This window comes from Ranitomeya variabilis, chromosome 4 (genome assembly GCF_051348905.1).
Source record: "Ranitomeya variabilis isolate aRanVar5 chromosome 4, aRanVar5.hap1, whole genome shotgun sequence".
Classification (NCBI taxonomy): Eukaryota; Metazoa; Chordata; class Amphibia; order Anura; family Dendrobatidae; genus Ranitomeya; species Ranitomeya variabilis.
In genome coordinates this window covers 60,473,251-60,496,174 of record NC_135235.1, presented here as the reverse complement: position 1 = coordinate 60,496,174, position 22,924 = coordinate 60,473,251, and the positions used below count along the sequence as shown (strand labels likewise).

The 22,924-nt window shown below is 42.4% G+C and overlaps 1 protein-coding gene across 1 annotated transcript in view; it reads right to left on the bottom strand.

Moving 5' to 3' along the window:
- LOC143767563 (zonadhesin-like) overlaps positions 1-22,924 on the bottom strand; it is a 316,930-nt gene that overhangs the window by 203,638 nt on the left and 90,368 nt on the right. The window contains exons 2-8 of the mRNA XM_077255972.1: positions 22,091-22,141; positions 21,337-21,578; positions 19,334-19,617; positions 18,938-19,215; positions 17,771-17,938; positions 9,753-9,770; positions 9,008-9,249 (exon numbers count right to left, since the gene is read on the bottom strand). Coding sequence (XP_077112087.1) covers positions 9,008-9,249; positions 9,753-9,770; positions 17,771-17,938; positions 18,938-19,215; positions 19,334-19,617; positions 21,337-21,578; positions 22,091-22,141 — 1,283 coding nt within the window. The remainder of the gene's footprint in view (positions 1-9,007; positions 9,250-9,752; positions 9,771-17,770; positions 17,939-18,937; positions 19,216-19,333; positions 19,618-21,336; positions 21,579-22,090; positions 22,142-22,924) is intronic.

The following is a 22,924-nucleotide window of genomic DNA, read 5'->3' as shown; positions in this document are numbered from 1 at the left end:
AGGCCTACTACCTGTGTCTGTCTGCGCCACTCAATACAGCTGTCCTCCTCTGAAAAAAGCTGAGCTTCAATTGTCAGGTTTTCAGCCTATAGGAATTTGAAAACGGCATTGGGCCTACAAGTTTGGTTGGGCATTACTAACGGTGTCTGCCGCTTCTTGGTGTTGTCCTCCACTGAACAAAGCTGAGCTTCAATCTTCAGGCTTTCGGCCTATATCAGATATTAAACTGCATTTGGCCTACTAGTTTGTTTGGGGCCTACTAACGGTGTCTGCCGCTCCTTGGTGTTCTCTTCCACTGAACAAAGCTGAGCTTCAATCTTCAGGCTTTCGGCCTATATTTAAAAATGTTAAACAGCATTTGGCCTGCAAGTTTGGTTGGGCCCTACTAACGGTGTCTGCCTCTCATTACAGTTGTCCTCCACTGAACAAAGCAATGCCGCCTGGTTAGTCCTGTTACCAATTTTGAACTGCATTTAGCCCACTTTATTATTTGGGCCTATATCTGTGTTTCTTCCTCATCCTGCCCATTGCCCAGCCAGTGCTACATGAGTCTGCTGGTACATTGACCCAGTTCACTACATTCCCCTTGCACTCTACACAGCCAGAATCTGACCCTGCTGAAATTCAGGTTCCCCTTCCCGCATACTATACCACCTTACACGGGGAAAAAGAGGAAGGCGCAGATGAAAGTGCAGGTTCCTTCATCAGGTGGGGAGGTGTTATGGACCTGGTGGTTAGGTGCACCAGAAATGACCTGATAGTTAAACACGGAATCGAGACGAGCTCTGGGGAAATGGGAACTCTGCTGACCGCAAATCCTACTCCTATCAACACAACTAGAAATAGCCGTGGAGCGTGCCTGACTCTGCCTAGACGCCTCTTCACAGCCCAAGAGCTAACTTCCCCTAAAGAAAGGAAACAAAGCCTCACTTGCCTCAGAGAAATTTCCCCAAAGGTAAAAGCAGCCCCCCACAAGTATTGACTGTGAGATAAGAGGAAATCACAAACACAGAATGAAATAGGTTTTAGCAAAGAGAGGCCAGTCTAACTAAACAGATTGAGGATAGAAAAGGGATCTTTGCGGTCAACACACAAGCTACAAACACCACACAGAGTGTGCAAAAAATACCCCCACACCGACTCACGATGCGGTGGTGCCACTCTGCACCCCCAGAGCTTCCAGCTAGCCAGATAGTCTCATGATAGCAAGCTGGACTAGAACTTAGCAAGAAAAAACATATGTAACAAATGAACAAGCAGGAACTTAGCTTGTGCTGGAGTAGACAGGTCCACAGAAAGATCCAGGAGAGATCTGAACCAGTACTAGAACATTGACAGCTGGCATGGAGTAACGATCTGAGTGGAGTTAAATAGAGAATCCAGCCTAGCCCTAAACGAGGGCAGCTGGAGAAGGAATCTCAGAACCAGCAGCTCCACTCACAGCCACCAGAGGGAGTCCACGGACAGAACTCACCGAAGTACCATTCATGACCACAGGAGGGAGTTCGAGAACGGAATTCACAACAGTACCCCCCATTGAGGAGGGGTCACCGAACCCTCACCAGAGCCCCCAGGCCGATCAGGATGAGCCAAATGAAAGGCACGAACCAAATCGGCAGCATGGACATCAGAGGCAACAACCCAGGAATTATCCTCCTGACCATAGCCCTTCCATTTGACCAAGTACTGAAGTTTTCGTCTCGAAATGCGAGAATCCAAAATCTTCTCCACCACATACTCCAACTCCCCCTCGACCAACACCGGAGCAGGAGGATCAACGGAGGGAACAGTAGGCGCCACATATCTCTGCAGCAACAACCTATGGAACACATTATGGATGGCAAAAGAAGCAGGAAGGGCCAAACGAAATGATACAGGATTAAGAATTTCAGAAATCTTATAAGGACCAATGAAACGAGGCTTAAACTTAGGAGAAGAAACCTTCATAGGAACATAACGAGATGATAACCAAACCAAATCCCCAACACGAAGTCGGGGACCAACACGGCGACGGCGGTTAGCGAAACGTTGAGCCTTCTCTTGGGACAAGGTCAAATTGTCCACCACATGAGTCCAAATTTGTTGCAACCTGTCCACCACAGAATCCACACCAGGACAGTCCGAAGGCTCAACCTGCCCTGAAGAAAAACGAGGATGAAAACCAGAATTACAAAAAAAAGGCGAAACCAAAGTAGCCGAACTGGCCCGATTATTAAGGGCGAACTCAGCCAATGGCAAGAAGGTCACCCAATCATCCTGATCCGCAGAAACAAAGCATCTCAGATAAGTTTCCAAAGTCTGATTGGTTCGTTCGGTTTGGCCATTTGTGTGAGGTTGGAAAGCCGAAGAAAAAGACAAATCAATGCCCATCTTAGCACAAAAGGACCGCCAAAACCTTGAAACAAACTGGGAACCTCTGTCAGACACGATGTTCTCCGGAATGCCATGCAAACGAACCACATGTTGGAAAAACAATGGAACCAAATCAGAGGAAGAAGGCAATTTAGGCAAGGGTACCAAATGGACCATTTTAGAGAAGTGATCGCAAACCACCCAGATGACCGACATCCTTTGAGAAACAGGAAGATCTGAAATAAAATCCATGGAAACATGCGTCCAAGGCCTTTTCGGGAGAGGCAAGGGAAAAAGTAACCCACTGGCACGAGAACAGCAGGGCTTAGCCCGAGCACAAGTCCCACAAGACTGCACAAAAGAACGCACATCCCGCGAAAAGGAAGGCCACCAAAAGGACCTAGCCACCAAATCTCTGGTACTAAAAATCCCAGGATGACCAGCCAACACCGAACAATGAACCTCAGAGATAACTCTATTAGTCCATCTATCAGGGACAAACAGTTTCTCCGCTGGACAACGGTCAGGTCTATCAGCCTGGAACTCCTGCAGCACCCTCTGCAAATCAGGGGAGATGGCAGACAGAACTACCCCCTCTCTGAGAATACCAGCCGGCTCAGGAACCCCAGGAGAATCAGGCACAAAACTCCTTGAAAGGGCATCAGCCTTCACATTCTTAGAACCCGGAAGGTACGAAACCACAAAATTGAAACGGGAGAAAAACAGTGACCAACGAGCCTGTCTAGGATTCAACCGCTTGGCAGACTCGAGATAAGTCAGATTCTTGTGATCTGTCAAGACCACCACGCGATGCTTGGCTCCTTCAAGCCAATGTCGCCACTTCTCGAATGCCCACTTCATAGCCAGCAACTCCCGATTGCCAACATCATAATTACGCTCAGCAGGCGAAAACTTTCTCGAAAAGAAAGCGCATGGCTTCATTACAGAGCAATCAGAACTTCTCTGAGACAAAACAGCCCCTGCTCCAATTTCAGAAGCATCAACCTCGACCTGAAAAGGGAGCGAAACATCTGGCTGACACAACACAGGAGCCGAAGAGAAACGACGTTTCAACTCCTGAAAAGCCTCAACAGCCGCAGAGGACCAATTCACCACATCAGCACCCTTCTTGGTCAAATCAGTCAACGGTTTAACAACACTAGAAAAATTAGCGATGAAGCGACGGTAAAAATTGGCAAAGCCCAGAAATTTCTGAAGGCTCTTCACAGATGTAGGCCGAGTCCAATCATAAATAGCTTGGACTTTAACAGGATCCATCTCGATAGTAGAAGGGGAAAAAATGAAGCCCAAAAAGGAAACCTTCTGAACTCCAAAGAGGCACTTAGATCCCTTCACAAACAAGGAATTGGCACGAAGGACCTGGAACACCATTCTGACCTGCTTCACATGGGACTCCCAATCATCCGAAAAGACCAAAATATCATCCAAATATACGATCATGAATCTATCCAGATACTTTCGGAAGATGTCATGCATAATGGACTGAAACACAGAGGGAGCATTAGAAAGGCCGAATGGCATCACCAGGTACTCAAAATGGCCCTCGGGCGTATTAAATGCTGTTTTCCATTCATCGCCCTGTTTAATATGCATGAGATTATACGCCCCTCGAAGGTCTATCTTGGTGAACCAACTAGCCCCCTTAATCCGAGCAAATAAATCAGACAGTAGAGGCAAAGGGTACTGAAATTTGACCGTGATTTTATTAAGAAGGCGGTAATCTATACAAGGTCTCAGAGAACCATCCTTCTTGGCCACAAAAAAGAACCCTGCTCCCAATGGTGACGACGACGGGAGAATATGCCCTTTCTACAAGGACTCCTTTATATAGCTCCGCATAGTGGCGTGTTCTGGCACAGACAAATTGAAAAGTCGTCCCTTAGGGAACTTGCTACCAGGAATCAAATTAATAGCACAATCACAATCCCTATGAGGAGGTAGGGTACTAGACTTGGGCTCATCAAATACATCCCGGTAACCTGACAAAAACTCAGGGACTTCAGAAGGAGTGGAGGAAGAAATTGACAATAATGAAACATCCCCATGTACCCCTTGACAACCCCAACTGGACACGACATTGATTTCCAATCCAATACTGAATTATGGACCTGCAGCCATGGCAAACCCAACACGACCACATCATGCAGATTATGCAACACCAAAAAGCGAATATCCTCCTGATGCGCAGGAGCCATGCACATGGTCAACTGGGTCCAGCACTGAGGCTTATTGTTGGCCAAAGGCGTAGCATCAATTCCCCTCAAAGGAATGGGATGCTGCAAGGGCTCCAAGAAAAAACCACAGCGCCTGGCAAACTCTAAGTCCATCAAATTCAGGGCAGCGCCTGAATCCACAAATGCCATAACAGAAAAGGATGACAAAGAGCAAATCAGAGTAACGGACAGAAGAAATTTAGGCTGTATAGTACCAATGGTGACGGACCTAGCGAACCGCTTAGTGCGCTTAGGACAATCAGAGATAGCATGAGTGGAGTCACCTCAGTAAAAGCGCAGCCCATTCTGACGTCTATGTTCTTGCCGTTCAGCTCTGGTCAAAGTCCTATCACATTGCATAGGATCAGGCCTCTGCTCAGAGGATACCGCCAAATGGTGCACAGTTTTGCGCTCACGTAAGCGCCGATCAATCTGTATGGCCAAGGACATTGATTCATTCAGACCAGCAGGCGTGGGGAACCCCACCATAACATCCTTAAGGGCTTCAGAAAGACCCTTTCTGAAAATTGCTGCCAGGGCACACTCATTCCACTGAGTAAGCACAGACCACTTTCTGAACTTCTGGCAATATACCTCCGCTTCATCCTGACCCTGACACAAAGCCAGCAAAATTTTCTCTGCCTGATCCACAGAATTCGGTTCATCATAAAGCAAACCCAGCGCCAGAAAAAACGCATCTACATTACGCAATGCAGGATCTCCTGGTGCCAGGGCGAATGCCCAGTCTTGAGGGTCACCACACAACAAAGAAATAATGATCCTTACTTGCTGAATAGGGTCACTAGAAGAGCGGGGTTTCAGAGCAAGAAACAGTTTACAATTGTTTTTGAAATTCAGAAATTTAGATCTATCCCCAGAAAATAACTCAGGAATTGGAATTCTAGGCTCCAACATAGGATTCTGAACTACATAATCTTGAATGTTTTGTACCCTTGCAGCGAGTTGATCTACACTAGAGGACAGACCTTGAATGTCCATATCCACACCTAAGTTCTGCACCACCAAGAGTTTAAGGGGAAAAGAAAGGCAAAACACACTGCAGAGAAAAAAAAATGGTCTCAGAACTTCTCTTTTCCCTCTATTGAGATGCATTAACACTTTGTTGGCCAGCTGTACTGTTATGGACCTGGTGGTTAGGTGCACCAGAAATGACCTGATAGTTAAACACGGAATCGGGACGAGCTCTGGGGAAATGGGAACTCTGCTGACCGCAAACCCTACTCCTATCAACACAACTAGAAATAGCCGTGAAGCGTGCCTGACTCTGCCTAGACGCCTCTTCACAGCCCAAGAGCTAACTTCCCCTAAAGAAAGGAAACAAAGCCTCACTTGCCTCGGAGAAATTTCCCCAAAGGTAAAAGCAGCCCCCCACAAGTATTGACTGTGAGATAAGAGGAAATCACAAACACAGAATGAAATAGGTTTTAGCAAAGAGAGGCCAGTCTAACTAAACAGATTGAGGATAGAAAAGGGATCTTTGCGGTCAACACAAAAGCTACAAAAACCTCGCAGAGTGTGCAAAAAATACCCCCGCATCGACTCACGATGCGGTGGTGCCACTCTGCACCCCCAGAGCTTCCAGCTAGCCAGATAGTCTCATGATAGCAAGCTGGACTAGAACTTAGCAAGAAAAAACATATGTAACAAATGAACAAGCAGGAACTTAGCTTGTGCTGGAGTAGACAGGTCCACAGAAAGATCCAGGAGAGATCTGAACCAGTACTAGAACTTTGACAGCTGGCATGGAGTAACGATCTGAGTGGAGTTAAATAGAGAATCCAGCCTAGCCCTAAACGAGGGCAGCTGGAGAAGGAATCTCAGAACCAGCAGCTCCACTCACAGCCACCAGAGGGAGTCCACGGACAGAACTCACCGAAGTACCATTCATGACCACAGGAGGGAGTTCGAGAACGGAATTCACAACAGGGAGGGCATACTCGTTGGCAACGTCACTGTCACAGTGCCCCTCATAGTACGCAAAAGTGTCTCTGCCGGTGGGAGGCGCCCCCGCCGTCAAACACAATGCTGTACTTTGAGGGGCCCTGTGCCAATGCGAACGAGTGGGCCCCCCTGCTTGCTCAGGATCACAGCACTTGCAAAGTTGAAATACTGACTTCTCCCTGCTCCACCGCCGTGACGTAGTCCGCGTTTCCTGGGCCCACGAAAAACTTGAGCCAGCCCTACCCCGCCCACAACTTTAGCCAAATGACCCCCAATTTTGAATGACTAACTATTATTGTAAGGTAAATTAAGATTCGCAAGCTTAAGTGACACGAATTTATGTTTTTGACATTAAAATGGGCACTGTAGGTGTTTTCCTGTCCTCCACTCACTGCCGACTTTGCTTCCCCATTGACTTACATTGGGTTTCGGGTTTCGGTCGATCCCAACTTTGCGAGATAATCGGCCGATTTCACTCGACTCCACTTTTGACAAAGTCGGGTTTCGCGAATCCCGACTCAATCCTAAAAAAGTAAAAGTCGCTCAACCCTACTCTCTATGTCCCCAATCCTCTATGCAAGGCACAAAAAAGAGCTTTTATTATACTCACGGATGGCGCAGTCTGGGCGTCACTAGTCTTGATCCGGCACCGTCCCTCTTCCTGTGATCGCTGTCCCTCTTCGTGTGGAAGATGCGTCCTACATCATGCATTCAGTGTCCTCTATCGCACTCCCGTGCAGGTGCACTTCTCTTTGCCCTGCTAAATTCAGAGCACAGTATTGTAGTGCGCATGCGCCGGTTTATTTCCAGGTCATCAGCGCCCTTTGGCCTTTCCCAGAACATATGCACTACAGTACTTAGCTCTGCTTTCAGCAGCTCAGGGAGAAGTGCGCCTGCACAGGAGCGCGATGGGTGACGCTATGTGGATGACGTAGGATGTGTTATCCAGATAAAGCAGTAATGGAGGATGGCGATCTTAAGTCAAGACCAGCTATGCTTTTGTGAGCGCCGTTGGTGAGTATAATAAGAGGTCATTTTTATGCTATGCAGAGGGGATTGGGGACACATTTACAGCCTTCCTTATAGTGGCTGCCTATGGGGAGCTGCATTATACTATAGAGTCTGCCTATGGGGAGTGCATGATACTATATGGAGGCCTATGAGGAATGTATTATACCATATTGAGGACTATCTTGTGTATTATGTGATATGGAGGCTATCTAGGGGGCCATCATTCAGTGTAGAGATTACAGCGACAGGGCCATCATACAGTGTTGTAGCCAGTTTGGGGGATATTAAGGGGTCAGTATATACAGTGAGGGGGCATCATACTGTGTATAGGGGAGCTGTACAGGGCTGAGACTCGGGACTTTATTAAATGTAAAGTGGGCACTTATTCTTATAGGGGAATTCAGGTTACTGTGACTATCAAAGGGTTACACACAGAGGGCATTATTTCTTTCTAGGGAACAAAATGTGGGCCCTGTTTTCTAGGTCACTTGCACCCAGCATTACTATATTCTAGAGGGTTGCTTTAGAATTTAGAGGGCACAGAGAACCACACAGCAGGTGCAGTAATAAGGACACATATGGCAGCATCGGCTCAGTATTGGGGTATCAGGTGCAGTAATAGGGTCACATACGGCAGCAGCGGCTCAGTATTGTGGTATCAGGGGCAGTAATAGGGACACATACGGCAGCAGCGGCTCAGTATTGTGGTATCAGGGGCAGTAATAGGGACACATACGGCAGCAGCGGCTCAGTATTGGGGTATCAGGTGTAGTAATAGGGACACATATGGCAGCATCAGCTCAGTATTGGGGTATCAGCAGGATGAGGAGTTTGTGCAGGTTGGGAATAGATGGTGATGGGGATGGAATGTGAGAAGTGAAATGTGTCTTTGTTGTATTCTCTGCAGACGAGTCCTGGCTGGAAGAAGTTGTCATGTCAGTCTGGGCCAGATGGAAAAGACGGGAAAAATGAACGACTCCATCAGAAAGAACGTCAGTGGTAAGACATTATCTGTAACTGTGCTGTGATCTCTTATATGTTCTGTAGGACTGTATTTACCACTGACCATATGGCAGTAATATCCATATTGGTCTTTGTATAGAGATTATTTTCAGTAACAGCGCGGTCATCTGCTGAGGTTCTCCTCCACTATTAGGGTGCGCCACCGAATTGTAATGAAGGTTACCTGCTTAGGGGCCCACTCAGAAGCTTCGCCCCCCTGAGCCAAAACCCTAGCTACGCCTCTGATTGGATGTATTAATCCTAAAAATGTATTAATGTTATGATCTTGTATCATTTAGTCCTAAATACATTTAGGATAAATTCTCATACTCTATTAAGTTATACTAAAAGAACTACTATAGAAATAATTACTAAAAAACAAGCATAAAAAATAGATTGTAATAATATTATGTAATACATTAGTTAGCAAATTGTTAGGAACTGACCTTAACAGCTCCATTCTTTTCCAGCGTGATGTTGTATTCATAGACATACACATTTACAGATTTGACATAGGACACTGCAGTGTTGTCTCCCCTGTTCTCATTTGCCGCTTCCACATTGAAGTCTGTAAGACTTCCTTCATCTTTGCAGAGTTTGGATAAGGTGTATGTGCATGTTCCCATAAAGTGGTGAACCTGATTATCAAATGTGTAATAATGGGGATCACCATTAACGTCACAATTACCTGTCAAAAGTAAAATGTATCACATGTTAATTTAAATAAATGCCATTTTTGATAACACCAAACACACAAGTACTTTGATGAAAAAAATTCAATGAATAAAATATTTTTTCAAGTTTTTTTTCTACATTCTATTTTTCCCAAGGTGAACTTGGAAACTTAACTCCTTGAAATGCTGGAAAGAATGCTTCCATGCTACAACACACCATGTGTCAGTATATAAGATTTCACAAAAGATCTTATGCAAATCTTAGCTAATTATTTACATACATGTTAATGACTTGCATTAAAAGCAAGCAAAACAACATTGTAATATTGTAAAATGAAGCTATTGTTCTTTTCTATACAATTCATCACATTTTTATTGCACTATAATACACGATCACCAGTGCGAGCCCAAACTAAGCCTCTGAGTTAGCAATAGCAGAATATATATGTATATATATTTATTATTATTTATCTAATCGTTAAAATACTGGATATGTTAAATTACTCTGGAAACATACCAGAATCTTGAGTAGAACCTGAAAGATACAACATGTATAATTTATTTTCAATTCATATACTGCATAAATATTAAATGATTTATGAAATGCAAGTAAGGTAGTTTCAGAATAAACATATAGCAAGTACAGTAAATAGTTCGTGAAAGTTTAGATTTTTTTTAATTTCCGTTCACAGTAACAATAGGCATAAGCTAAAATTGAAGGCAATGTAAGGCAAACAACAGGAAATAAAAAATAACTGCGTGATGCAGGAATATTGACTTTGCATTTCTTAAAGCGTTTGTTTCATATTCAGGAACACAATAATAAAAGTGATTAAAAACAATTCAAAGTTCCTTATTAAAGATGAGCATATCTTTTAAATTCAAATTTGTCAGCTTTGTCGAATTTTTCAAAAAACTGTTTACCAGTCAATCAATTTGCAGAAAATTACAAATTTTGCAGGGTCTACAATGCCCTTGAATTGCATGGTTAATACTCCGAGATCTCCTAGGACTGTTTTAAACTCTTTTTAAGCTGTTTTACATATTCACAGCTTTAGTAAAGTCAAAGTAACGTCAATACATATGGCTAGAGGTAAATAGATGCTAACCTATGGTAACTTTTTAAAATCTCTCTTTACCATCAGACTTTTTATGCTTTTTAAAATGCTACAAGGGACAGTACAAGACTGCCATACCAGAATTTATACAGAAGCAATGTACATGGAGGAAGCCTCGGGTGATTGCATGGCAAAGATACAAATATGATACTTCTTTGGGGAGGAACCAAATGGTTTGTTGTTTAGAAAATGAAAAAGCCATAGCTTTTTAACAAACCATCTAAAAATGACTACTTTTTGTGTACAGTAATAGCTTTACTGTATGGAAAGTAAAGGATCAATGGCTTTAAATAATAAAAATGAGAGCAATTTCATGTTTTTAAACTCTGTGCAGTGCAGAGATCTGAACAGAAATACAGTAAATCTGTAGAACTCAATGGACAGGCTAGGAATGTGTTGCTGCCTATTGTCAGTGGTTGCTGCATCAGCTACAAAGTATACATTATTATGGGACAGACAAGCACATCAGTCAGTGTTGGACTAGAACTGGCAGTCACAAAAGCAGCAAAAAGGCTTTGATAAGTCTTATAGATTGGCTATCCTATACTATGTCAAGTGATAGCTGCCAGGCATCATGTGGACGCCTGCACTGTCACATCTGTTCTCAAATAAGACTTAATTTGCTGGTGTAATTTGTGTTTAGTGTTAAACATTAGCAGCCTTTTTTTTTACAATCCAATCATTACAAATTGAAGGTTGTTGGAATTCGCCGTATCCACCAAATTTCCTGAAATTCGACACAAGTTTGATTCACCAAGAATCAATTTGCTCATCTCTATTTCCTACCAGAAGATGATTGTGGAAGTGTTGTGCCTGGAGTTTGTGGCACTGAGATTTCTGCAGTGTGTTTAGTAGGTGGAAACAAAGTGATAGAACCTGGTGAAGTATGTTGTGAATTCCGCTCTTGGGCTCCCTCCGGTGGTTGTAAGTGGCACTTTTGTGAGATCTGCTCTTGGGCTCCCTCTGGTGGTTTTAAGTGGAACTGCTGCTTCTTGGATTTAGCAGTCAGCAGCTGCTTCCACTGATCGTCTATTCTGGCTCAGCTATTTATCCTGGCTCTATCCTTCAGCCAGTGCCAGTTGTCAATGGTTCCTGGTTGGATTCACATCTCTCTTGGATTTCCCTGATATTCTGACCAGTTTAGCAAAGATAAGTCCTTGCTTTGTTCTTTTGCAGTCCACTTGTTGTGGACTTAATCGTTCAACACTTTCTATGTTTTTTCTAGTCCAGCTTGTCAGTATGGATTTATTCAGTTAAGCTGGAAGCTCTGGGAAGCAGATTTACCCTCCACACCTTTAGTCAGGTGTGGAGATTTTTGTAAACTCTGTGGGGATTTTTCTAGTTTTTTAAAACTGACCGCACAGTATTCTGTCTTGTTCTATCTATCTAGCTAGATTGGCCTCCTTTGCTACATCCTGGTTTCATTCTGCATATGTCATTTCCCTCTCCACTCACAGTCAATATTTGTGGGGGGCTGTCTTCCTTTTGGGATTTTCTCTGAGGCAAGATAGCTTTCCTGTTTCTATCTTTAGGGGTAGTTAGTCCTCCGGCTGTGACGAGGTGTCTAGGGAGTGACAGGAACATCCCACAGCTATTTCTAGTGTTGTGCTAAGCTCAGGAACTGCGGTCAGTACAGGTACCACCTCCTCCAGAGCACGTCCCATGTTGCTCCTAAACCACCAGTTCATAACAGTACAACTGGACAAAAATGAATTAAATGCATCTCAAAAGAAGGAAAAAAAAGTTCTGAGCCATTTTTTTTTCTGCAGTCTGTTTTGTCTTTTTTTTCCTCTTAATCTCTGGGTGGTTCAGGATTTTGGCGCTGGCATGGATGTTCAGGGTTTGTTTTCTCATGTGGATCAACTTGCTGCAAGAGTACAGAGTATCCAAGATTATGTTGTCTAGACTCCGGCTTTAGAGCCTAAAATTCCTACTCCTGATTTGTGTTTTGGGGACAGATCCAAATTTTTGAACTTTAAAAATAACTGCAAATTGTTTTTTGCTTTGAAACCCCGTTCCTCTGGTGATCCCATTCAGCAGGTTAAAATTGTCATCTCTCTGCTGCGTGGTGACCCTCAGGACTGGGCATTCTCCCTTGAATCAGGAGATCCGGCATTGCTTAATGTAGACGCATTTTTTCAAGCGCTCAGATTATTGTATGACGAACCTAATTCTGTGGATCATGCAGAAAAAACCTTGTTGGCCCTATGTCAGGGTCAGGAAGCAGCAGAATTGTACTGCCAGAAATTTAGAAAATGGTCCGTGCTCACTAAATGGAATGAGGATGCTCTGGCAACAATTTTCAGAAAGGGTCTTTCTGAAGCCCTTAAAGATGTTATGGTGGGGTTCCCCACGTCTGCTGGTTTGAGCGAATCTATGTCTCTAGCCATTCAGATTGATCGGCGCCTGCGCGAGCGCAAAGTTATGCACCATATGACAGCGTCCTCTGAGCAGAGTCCTGAGCCTATGCAATGTGATAGGATTTTGACTAGAGCAGAACGGCAGGGATTCAGACGTCAGAATAGGCTGTGTTTTTACTGTGGTGATTCTGCTCATGTTATTTCTGATTGCCCTAAGCGTACTAAGAGGGTCGCTAGGTCTGTTACCATCAGTACTGTACAGCCTAAATTTCTCTTATCTGTGACCCTGATTTGCTCATTATCGTCCTTTTCTGTCATGGCATTTGTGGATTCAGGCGCTGCCCTGAACTTAATGGACTTGGAATTCGCCATGCGCTGTGGTTTTTCCTTGCAGCCTTTGCAGAGCCCTATTCCTTTGAGGGGCATTGATGCTACACCGTTGGCCAAGAATTAACCTCAGTATTGGACTCAGCTGACCATGTGCATGGCTCCAGCGCATCAGGAAGATTGCCGTTTTCTGGTGTTACATAACTTGCATGATGTTGTTGTACTGGGTTTTCCATGGTTACAGGAACATAATCCGGTGCTGGATTGGAAATCTATGTCTGTGACTAGTTGGGGTTGTCAAGGGGTACATAGTGACGTTCCTTTGATGTCAATTTCCTCTTCCCCCTCTTCTGAAGTCCCTGAGTTTTTGTCGGATTTCCAGGATGTATTTGATGAGCCCAAGTCCAGTTCCCTTCCTCCACATATGGACTGTAATTGTGCTATTAACTTGATTCCTGGCTGTAAGTTCCCTAAGGGCCGACTTTTCAATCTGTCTGTGCCAGAGCATGCCGCCATGCGGAGTTATGTCAAGGAGTATTTGGAGAAGGGGCATATTTGGCCGTCTTCGTCACCATTGGGAGCGGGATTCTTTTTTGCTGCCAAGAAGGATGGCTCCTTGAGACCCTGTATTGATTATCGCCTTCTTAATAAGATCATGGTCAAATTCCAATACCCTTTACCTTTGCTCTCTGATTTGTTTGCTCGGATTAAGGGGGCTAGTTGGTTTACTAAGATTGACCTTCGAGGGGCATATAATCTTGTTCGCATTAAACAGGGTGACGAATGGAAAACTGCATTTAATACGCCCGAAGGCCATTTTGAATACATTGTGATGCCTTTCGGGCTTTCTAATGCTCCTTCTGTATTTCAGTCCTTCATGCATGATATTTTCCGCAATTATCTTGATAAATTCATGATTGTGTATTTGGATGATATTTTGATTTTTTCCGATGATTGGGAGTCTCATGTGAAGCAGGTCAGGATGGTATTCCAGATCCTTCGTGATAATGCGTTATTTGTGAAGGGGTCTAAGTGCCTATTTGGAGTTCAGAAGGTCTCTTTTTTGGGTTTTATTTTTTCTCCCTCGTCTATAGAAATGGATCCTGTTAAGGTCCAGGCCATTCATGACTGGATTCAACCCACATCGGTGAAGAGCCTTCAGAAATTTTTGGGCTTTGCTAATTTTTATCGCCGTTTCATTGCCAACTTTTCCAGTGTGGTTAAGCCCCTGACCGATTTGACGAAGAAAGGCGCTGATGTGACGAATTGGTCCTCTGCGGCTGTTGAGGCCTTTCAGGAGCTTAAACGCCGATTTACTTCTGCCCCTGTGTTGCGTCAGCCGGATGTTTCTCTTCCTTTTCAGGTTGAGGTTGACGCTTCTGAGATTGGGGCAGGGGCCATTTTGTCTCAGAGGAATTCTGATGGTTCTTTGATGAAACCGTGTGCCTTATTTTTCCAGAAAGTTTTCGCCTGCGGAGCGCAATTATGACGTTGGCAATCGGGAGTTGTTGGCCATGAAGTGGGCATTTGAGGAGTGGCGACATTGGCTTGAGGGAGCCAAGCACCGCGTTGTGGTCTTGACCAATCATAAGAATCTGATTTACCTCGAGTCGGCCAAGCGGCTGAACCCTAGACAGGCTCGATGGTCCCTGTTTTTCTCCCGTTTTGATTTTGTGGTCTCGTATCTTCCGGGATCTAAGAATGTTAAGGCTGATACCCTCTCTAGGAGTTTTTTGCCTGATTCTCCTGGAGTCCTTGAGCCGGTTGGCATTCTTAAAGAAGGGGTGATTCTTTCTGCCATCTCCCCTGATTTACGGCGGGTGCTTCAGGAATTTCAGGCTGATAAACCTGACCGCTGTCCAGTGGGGAAGCTGTTTGTTCCTGATAGATGGACTAGTAAGGTAATTTCTGAGGTTCATTGTTCAGTGTTGGCTGGTCATCCTGGGATTTTTGATACCAGAGATTTGGTTGCTAGGTCCTTTTGGTGGCCTTCTTTGTTGCGGGATGTGCATTCTTTTGTGCAGTCCTGTGGGACTTGTGCCCGTGCCAAGCCTTGCTGTTCCCACGCTAGTGGGTTGCTTTTGCCTTTGCCGGTCCCTAAGAGGCCCTGGACGCATATTTCCATGGATTTTATTTCGGATCTTCCTGTTTCCCAGAAGATGTCTGTTATCTGGGTGGCTTGTGACCGGTTCTCTAAAATGGTCCATTTGGTACCTTTGCCTAAATTGCCTTCCTCCTCTGATTTGGTTCCATTGTTTTTTCAGCATGTGGTTCGTTTGCATGGCATTCCGGAGAATATTGTATCTGACAGAGGTTCCCAGTTTGTTTCTAGGTTTTGGCGGGCCTTTTGTGCTAGGATGGGCATTGATTTGTCTTTTCCTTCGGCGTTTCAGCCTCAGACAAATGGCCAAACTGAGCGAACTAATCAGATCTTGGAAACCTATTTGAGATGCTTTGTGTCTGCTGATCAGGATGATTGGGTGGCATTCTTGCCGTTGGCCGAGTTTGCCCTTAATAATCGGGCTAGTTTGGCTACTTTGGTTTCGCCTTTCTTTTGTAATTTTGGTTTTCATCCTCGTTTTTCTTCGGGGCAGGTTAAACCTTCTGATTGTCCTGGTGTGGATTCTGTGGTGGACAGGTTACAGCAGATTTGGACTCATGTGGTAGACAATTTGACGTTGTCTCAGGAAAAGGCTCAACGTTTTGCTAACCGATGTCGGTGTGTTGGTCCCCGGCTTCGGGTGGGGAATTTAGTCTGGTTATCTTCTCGTCATGTTCCTATGAAGGTTTCTTCCCCTAAGTTCAAGCCTCGGTTTATTGGTCCTTATAAGATTTCTGAGATTATCAATCCGGTGTCTTTTCGTTTGGCCCTTCCAGCCTCTTTTGCCATCCATAATGTTTTCCATAGATCTTTGTTGCGGAGATATGTGGTGCCCGTTGTTCCCTCGGTTGATCCTCCTGCCCCGGTGTTGGTTGAGGGGGAGTTGTAATATGTGGTGGAGAAAATTTTGGATTCTCGTTTTTCGAGGCGGAGGCTTCAGTATCTTGTCAAGTGGAAGGGTTATGGCCAGGAGGATAATTCTTGGGTTGTTGCCTCCGATGTCCATGCCGCCGATTTGGTTCGTGCCTTTCATTTGGCTCGTCCTGATCGGCCTGGGGGCTCTAGTGAGGGTTCGGTGACCCCTCCTCAAGGGGGGGTACTGTTGTGAATTCCGCTCTTGGGCTCCCTCCGGTGGTTGTAAGTGGCACTTTTGTGAGTTCTGCTCTTGGGCTCCCTCTGGTGGTTTTAAGTGGAACTGCGGCTTCTTGGATTTAACAGTCAGCAGCTGCTTCCACTGATCGTCTATTCTGGCTCGGCTATTTATCCTGGCTCTATCCTTCAGCCAGTGCCAGTTGTCAATGGTTCCTGGTTGGATTCACATCTCTCTTGGATTTCCCTGATATTCTGACCAGTTCAGCAAAGATAAGTCCTTGCTTTGTTCTTTTGCAGTCCACTTGTTGTGGACTTAATCGTTCAGCACTTTCTATGTTTTTTCTAGTCCAGCTTGTCAGTATGGATTTATTCAGTTAAGCTGGAAGCTCTGGGAAGCAGATTTACCCTCCACACCTTTAGTCAGGTGTGGAGATTTTTGTAAACTCTGTGGTGGATTTTTCTAGTTTTTTAATACTGACCGCACAGTATTCTGTCCTGTTCTATCTATCTAGCTAGATTGGCCTCCTTTGCTACATCCTGGTTTCATTCTGCGTATGTCATTTCCCTCTCCACTCACAGTCAATATTTGTTGGGGGGCTGTCTTCCTCTGGGGATTTTCTCTGAGGCAAGATAGCTTTCCTGTTTCTATCTTTAGGGGTAGTTAGTCCTCCGGCTGTGACGAGGTGTCTAGGGAGTGACAGGAACATCCCACGGCTACTTCTAGTGTTGTGTTAAGCTCAGTAACTGCGGTCAGTACAGGTACCACCTCCTCCAGAGCACGTCCCATGTTGCTCCTAAACCACCAGTTCATAACAGAAGTAATTGATGTGTTTAGATTATTTCCATAATGCCACAAATTTTCCAGTCTGTTGTTGCACTTTCAATGTTGAGGAGTGTGTAAGTAAATTTTTTACTTTACAATAGCTCATAAACCATGGAGTAATAGGGAACGCGGTAATAAATATTAAACAAACAATTTAATGTGCTCGCCACTACTCGTTACTCGCCCGAGTATTGGTGTACTTGGTGAGTACCGAGCATTTCCGGGATTATTCGGCAGTAACTGGTGTCTCCACCCAGAATTTTTGGGGGACTTTAGAGACCCAATCACAATGCAGGGATTGTCTACCAGGCCATGAAATGCCGCAGCCATCTTTGTTGTGGTCGTGCAGTGATTGGCTGGGCCGTACAGCATCATTCCGAGTATAAGAGACCTGGCGCCCCCCTGCTCGCCGCATTCAGCTCTGGATACAGCTAGAGTAGGGAAAGCTGCTGCTGAGATAGGATCAGAATCGTCAGCCTTGTCAAATTTTTTAAAAAACTATTTATCAGGCAATCAGTTTGCCATAATTTGCAAATTTCACAAAGCCTCCAATTGACTGGAATTAAATGTATAATGCTCAAAGGGTTCCTAAGACTATAATAAACTCATTTAAAGTTCTTTTACACATTCATAGACTTAGTAAAGTCAGGGACCTAAACTTATATGACTATGGGTAAGGTAAATGGATGATAATATCATCATCCCAGCACCTACATTTGTCTTCTGGAACACACTTATTGCCATATAGGACATATCCTCCATCACATATGCAGGATTCAGTACAGGGAAGAGAGCAGGTGTCTGGGGCCCATGGGTTGACACAGGTAGCTGGACAGGCAGTTCCACAATGCTGAAAGTGACTGTTTGGATGACACTTTGGTTCTGCAACCAATAAAGAATGTAGTTTATAAAACAAGTTAAATCTTTCAAAATTCTAAAATAATTTACATACTTTTCATTGAACAAATAAACAGTTTCACTACTGACTCCTGAATTACTGAAGATAAATGTAGCAATTTAGAAGTTACTAACATCTTCATAGATGGACATTTTTGGATAGTGCTTGTAAAACCAGGCCGTTCTACAATTATAATTTTCAGCTGTTTTTGAGATATTAACATTGTTCTTTTTTATTGTTTACAGTTCGTTGTGTAGTAAACCGACCATCACTCCTGCATAGCTTATAAGCATTGCGCTGAAGTAAGAAGGTAACCCCACAGTCCAGGGATCCAGGACAGATTCAATACAGTGCAATTGAAAAGAACTTCTAAGCACTGCGCTAGTTCTGCTGCTTGGCAGGAGTACTCCATGGCAAAGAGTATTATACGAAAAGAAATGGAAATTATTTCAATCTCAAAAATGGCAGAAAGTGTCAATAAGCTAAAAAATGCAAATATGCTTGTGTTTACAAGCACTGTTCAAGAATACCAAGAAAACCTTCCACTCAACTGTTTAAGGATTTTTTTTAATCTGTTAATCACTCAGAAGATCACACTGCAAACACCATGATTTCATCATAACCATCAAGTACTGAAAAAAAATCTTCAAACCGAGAAAATTCATTCTGTAGACTGTCACCAGATTTTCATAGGTATACAATGTTGGACTTCAATAAACACACGTAAAATGTGAGAGCAAAGACAATAATTGTCTGTCTATTTAGCAGAAAAATCAGAATGCCTTTGGCTACCAATAGGCATTGGGAATATTTTAATTAAAGATTTTTTTTTTTAATTGATATACTGACATATGAAGATTATAATAATACGTGTTTTCAAGACTTTTTGTAGTGGATGAATACTTTACCACATAGTGTGTGTTTAATAATAATGGGAGTGCATATGAAGAGGTTTAAATGGGTAATAGACAGAATCTACTTACGACAGAAAGCGTCATTTCTCCACTGTTCAATAGTAACATTTTGAGACTGACAAGACTCAGCATAGCATTGTAGACTATCACACAGAATCTCCCCATCCAGGTTGGTTTCACACAAATCGTATGCACAGTTATCAAAGTAAACTAGAGGATTGATAACATTGTGACAGTCTTTGAATGGTCCATTCTTGTCTGTAATGATTCCACAGAAGCTGTTACTGGCAATGGTTTCTTTTTCTTTATCAGTACAACTGGATGGATGGTCAACTCCTGGAGTACAGCTTTAAAAGAAACCAATAAATGCATATCACTCATCAACACAATTAGACATAAAAAAGACAGAAATGAATTTATAAGAAAAAATATACACTCAAATCAAGGATAAAAAAAATATGTTACCTTGTATCATTATCAACCTGCCAACTGTTTCCAAGACTATTTGAGTCTGGTTCTAGTACACCATCCGGACTCAGGAAATCATCAGCAGGGTTTCCATTGAAGTTTCCACAAAGTCCACACACTTTACCAGAGTAGCATCCTGGGATATTTATTTGGACTCTCTGGTTTCCGTCAAACTTGACTTTCAGTCCAAAGTCTGTTGTCACCAAAACATTCCAACCACTGATGGATACATCAACACCAAGTGGCAAATGAATGGGCAGTGTCACTGTCTGTCCATTAACCTGTAAAATATCAATGTTTTAGAGAATTGTTAAAAATAATTAAATAAAAACAAGGTAAACATATTTAATTTGCCTTGGTGGCTAGTCTTTAGCGTTCGACCTTTTAGAAAAATAAGACTTTTTTTTTACCATTAGCAAAGATTAAGGAGAAAAATGGTTTGTATTCTGTTTTAACATTGCATCTCAAATATGTAGCATGACTTTTTAAAACAATATAATATCTGACCACAGATCAATAGTGATTAGCTCTTCTCCTGTTTAGACTTCACCGTGCTCTCTTCAAACAAAATGCATATAATTATTCAAGAGGAAGGGGTTGTGAGTCCCTGAAACCTTGCGTGACAGAGGGTCTTGGTGTATGGTACATTCGTGATTCAAATTGCTATGAACGTTGGATATTGAATGAAAATAAATGTAGGAAAAAGTCCATCAACTGGACTGCAAGGAGTAAGTTGTAAATGTGTAAATAATTCAGACCCAAAAAGTGTCCTGTGGATGAATATGTGTTGGATGGCTTTTTATATTTGCGTTACTGAAGCTCTACAATATCTGATAATAACACTATGTTACAAAGGTTTTGTCCCTCGGACAATTTTGAGTGTTCCTGATAGATTTTTTCATGCTAATTTCAGAAATGAATTCAGAATTTGAATATGATCTTTTTCTGAAACAGTATATTCTGAATTTTCCACTGAAATAACATAACTCGCTGATCTACACATATGCAAGCACTTATTATGTGCCATCTGCCCGCAATAGGCGCGGGTGGAGTAGCGATCTGCCCGCGCCTATTAACTAGTTAAATGCCGCTGTCAAACTCTGACAGCGGCATTTAACAAGCACTTTTGGCCATCTGGCCAGAAATGCGCGCATCGGTCACCCCCATCACATGATCTGGGGTCAGCGGTGCGCTGGCATAACCAGAGGTCTCCTTGAGACCTCTATGGTTGTTGATGCCAGATTACTGTGAGCACCACTCTGTGGACGGTGCTCATAGCAATGCTGTAATTCTACTACATAGATCTGAGCATCGCCTCTATGGAGCAGAGGCAATCAAGTTGTGCCAGCTTCTAGCCTCCCATGGAGACTATTGAAGCATGGCAAAAAAAAAAAAATTTTAAATATGTAAAAAATAAATAAAGTTCAAATCACCCCCCTTTCACCCCATTCAAAATAAAAAAAAAAAAAAAACCCTAAACATATTTGGTATCACCGCAATCAGGATAGCCTGATCTATCAATAAAAAAAGGATTAACCTGATCACCGGCGTAGCGTCAAAAAAATTCAAAAAGCCAGAATTTGTTTTTTTGGTCGGGGCGACATTGAATTAAAACGCAATAATGGGCGATCAAAAAAAAAGTATCTGCACAAAAATGGTATCATTAAAAACATCAGCTCGTCCCGCAAAACATAAGCTCTCACACGGCCAAAATTTTCTCAGGGGAGAAGAACTTCCCTGAAATTTGTTGCACAGTGTAGGTTAGCCTTGTCCCATAAATGTTGTAATCGTTGAACTATCTATTGGATGTATTAATCCTAAAAATGTATTAATGTTATGATCTTGTATCATTTAGTCCTAAATACATTTAGCATAAGTTCTCATACTCTAAAGTTATACTAAAAGAACTACTATAGATATAATTACTAAAAAACAAGCATAAAAAATAGATTGTAATAACATTATGTAATACATTAGCTAGCAAATTGTTAGGACCTGACCTTAACAACTCCATTCTTTTCCAGGGTGATCTCGTATTTATAGACATACACATTTACAGATTTGACATAGGACACTGCAGTGTTGTCTCCCCTGTTCTCATTTGCCGCTTCCACATTGAAGTATGTAAGGTTTGATAAATCTTCGCAGAGTTTGGATAAGGTGTAGGTGCATGTTCCCATAAAGTGGTGAACCTGCTTATCAAATGTGTAATAATGGGGATCACCACTAACTTCACAACCACCTGTCAAAAGTAAAATGTATCACATGTTAATTTAAATAAATGCCATTTTTGATAACACCAAACACACAAGTACTTTGATGAAAAAAATTCAATGAATAAAATATTTTTTCTATTTTTTTTCTACTATTTCTACTATTCTATTCTTTCCAAGGTGAACATTGAAAATTAACTCCATGAAATGCTGGAAACAATGCTTCCATGCTACAACACACCATGTGTCAGTATATAAGATTTCACAAAAGATCTTATGCAAATCTTAGCTAATTATTTACATGCATGTTAATGACTTGCATTAAAAGCAAGCAAATCAACACTGTAATGTTGTAAAATGACGCTATTGTTCTTTTTTATACAATTCATCACATTTTTATTGTACTATAATACACGATCACCAGTGCGAGCCCAAACTAAGCCTCTGAGTTAGGAATAGCAGAATGTATATGTATATATATTTATTATTATTTATCTAATCGTTAAAATACTGGATATGTTAAATTACTCTGGAAACATACCACAATTTGGTGGTACAAAAGGTGTTGTGGTAAATGTTGTTTGAGTAGAACCTGAAAGATACAACATGTATAATTTATTTTCAATTCATATACTGTATGTATATTAAATGATTTATGAAATGAAACATGCAAGCAAGGTAGTTTTAGAATAAACATATAGCAAGTACAGTAGTTCATGAAAGTTTAGATTTTTTTAATTTCAGTTCACAGTAACAATAGGCATAAGCTAAAATTTAAGGCAGTGTAAGGCAAACAACAGGAAATAAAAAAATAACTAAGTGATGCAGGAATATTGACTTTGCATTTCTTAAAGCGTTTGCCTCATATTCAGGAACACAATAATAAAAGTGATTAAAAACAATACAAAGTTCCTTATTAAAGATGATATCTTTTAAATTCAAATTTGTCAGCTTTGTCGAATTTTTCAAAAAAACTATGTTTACCAGTCAATCAATTTGCAGAAAAATGCACATTTTGCAGGGTCTACAATGCCCTTGAATTGCATGGGTAATACTCCTAGGACTGTTTTAAACTCTTTTTAAGATGTTTTACATATTCACAGCTTTAGTAAAGTCAAAGTAACGTCAATACATTTGGCTGTAGGTAAATGGATGCTAACCTCTGGTAACCAATAGACGTTTTAAAATCTCTCTGTACCATCAAACTTTTTATGCTTTTTAAAATGCTACAAGGGACAGTACAAGACTGCCATACCAGAATTTATACACACGCAAAGTACATGGAGGAAGCCTCGGGTGATTGCATGGCAAAGATACAAATATGATACTTCTTTGGGGAAGAACCAAATGGTTTGTTGTTTGGAAAATGAAAAAA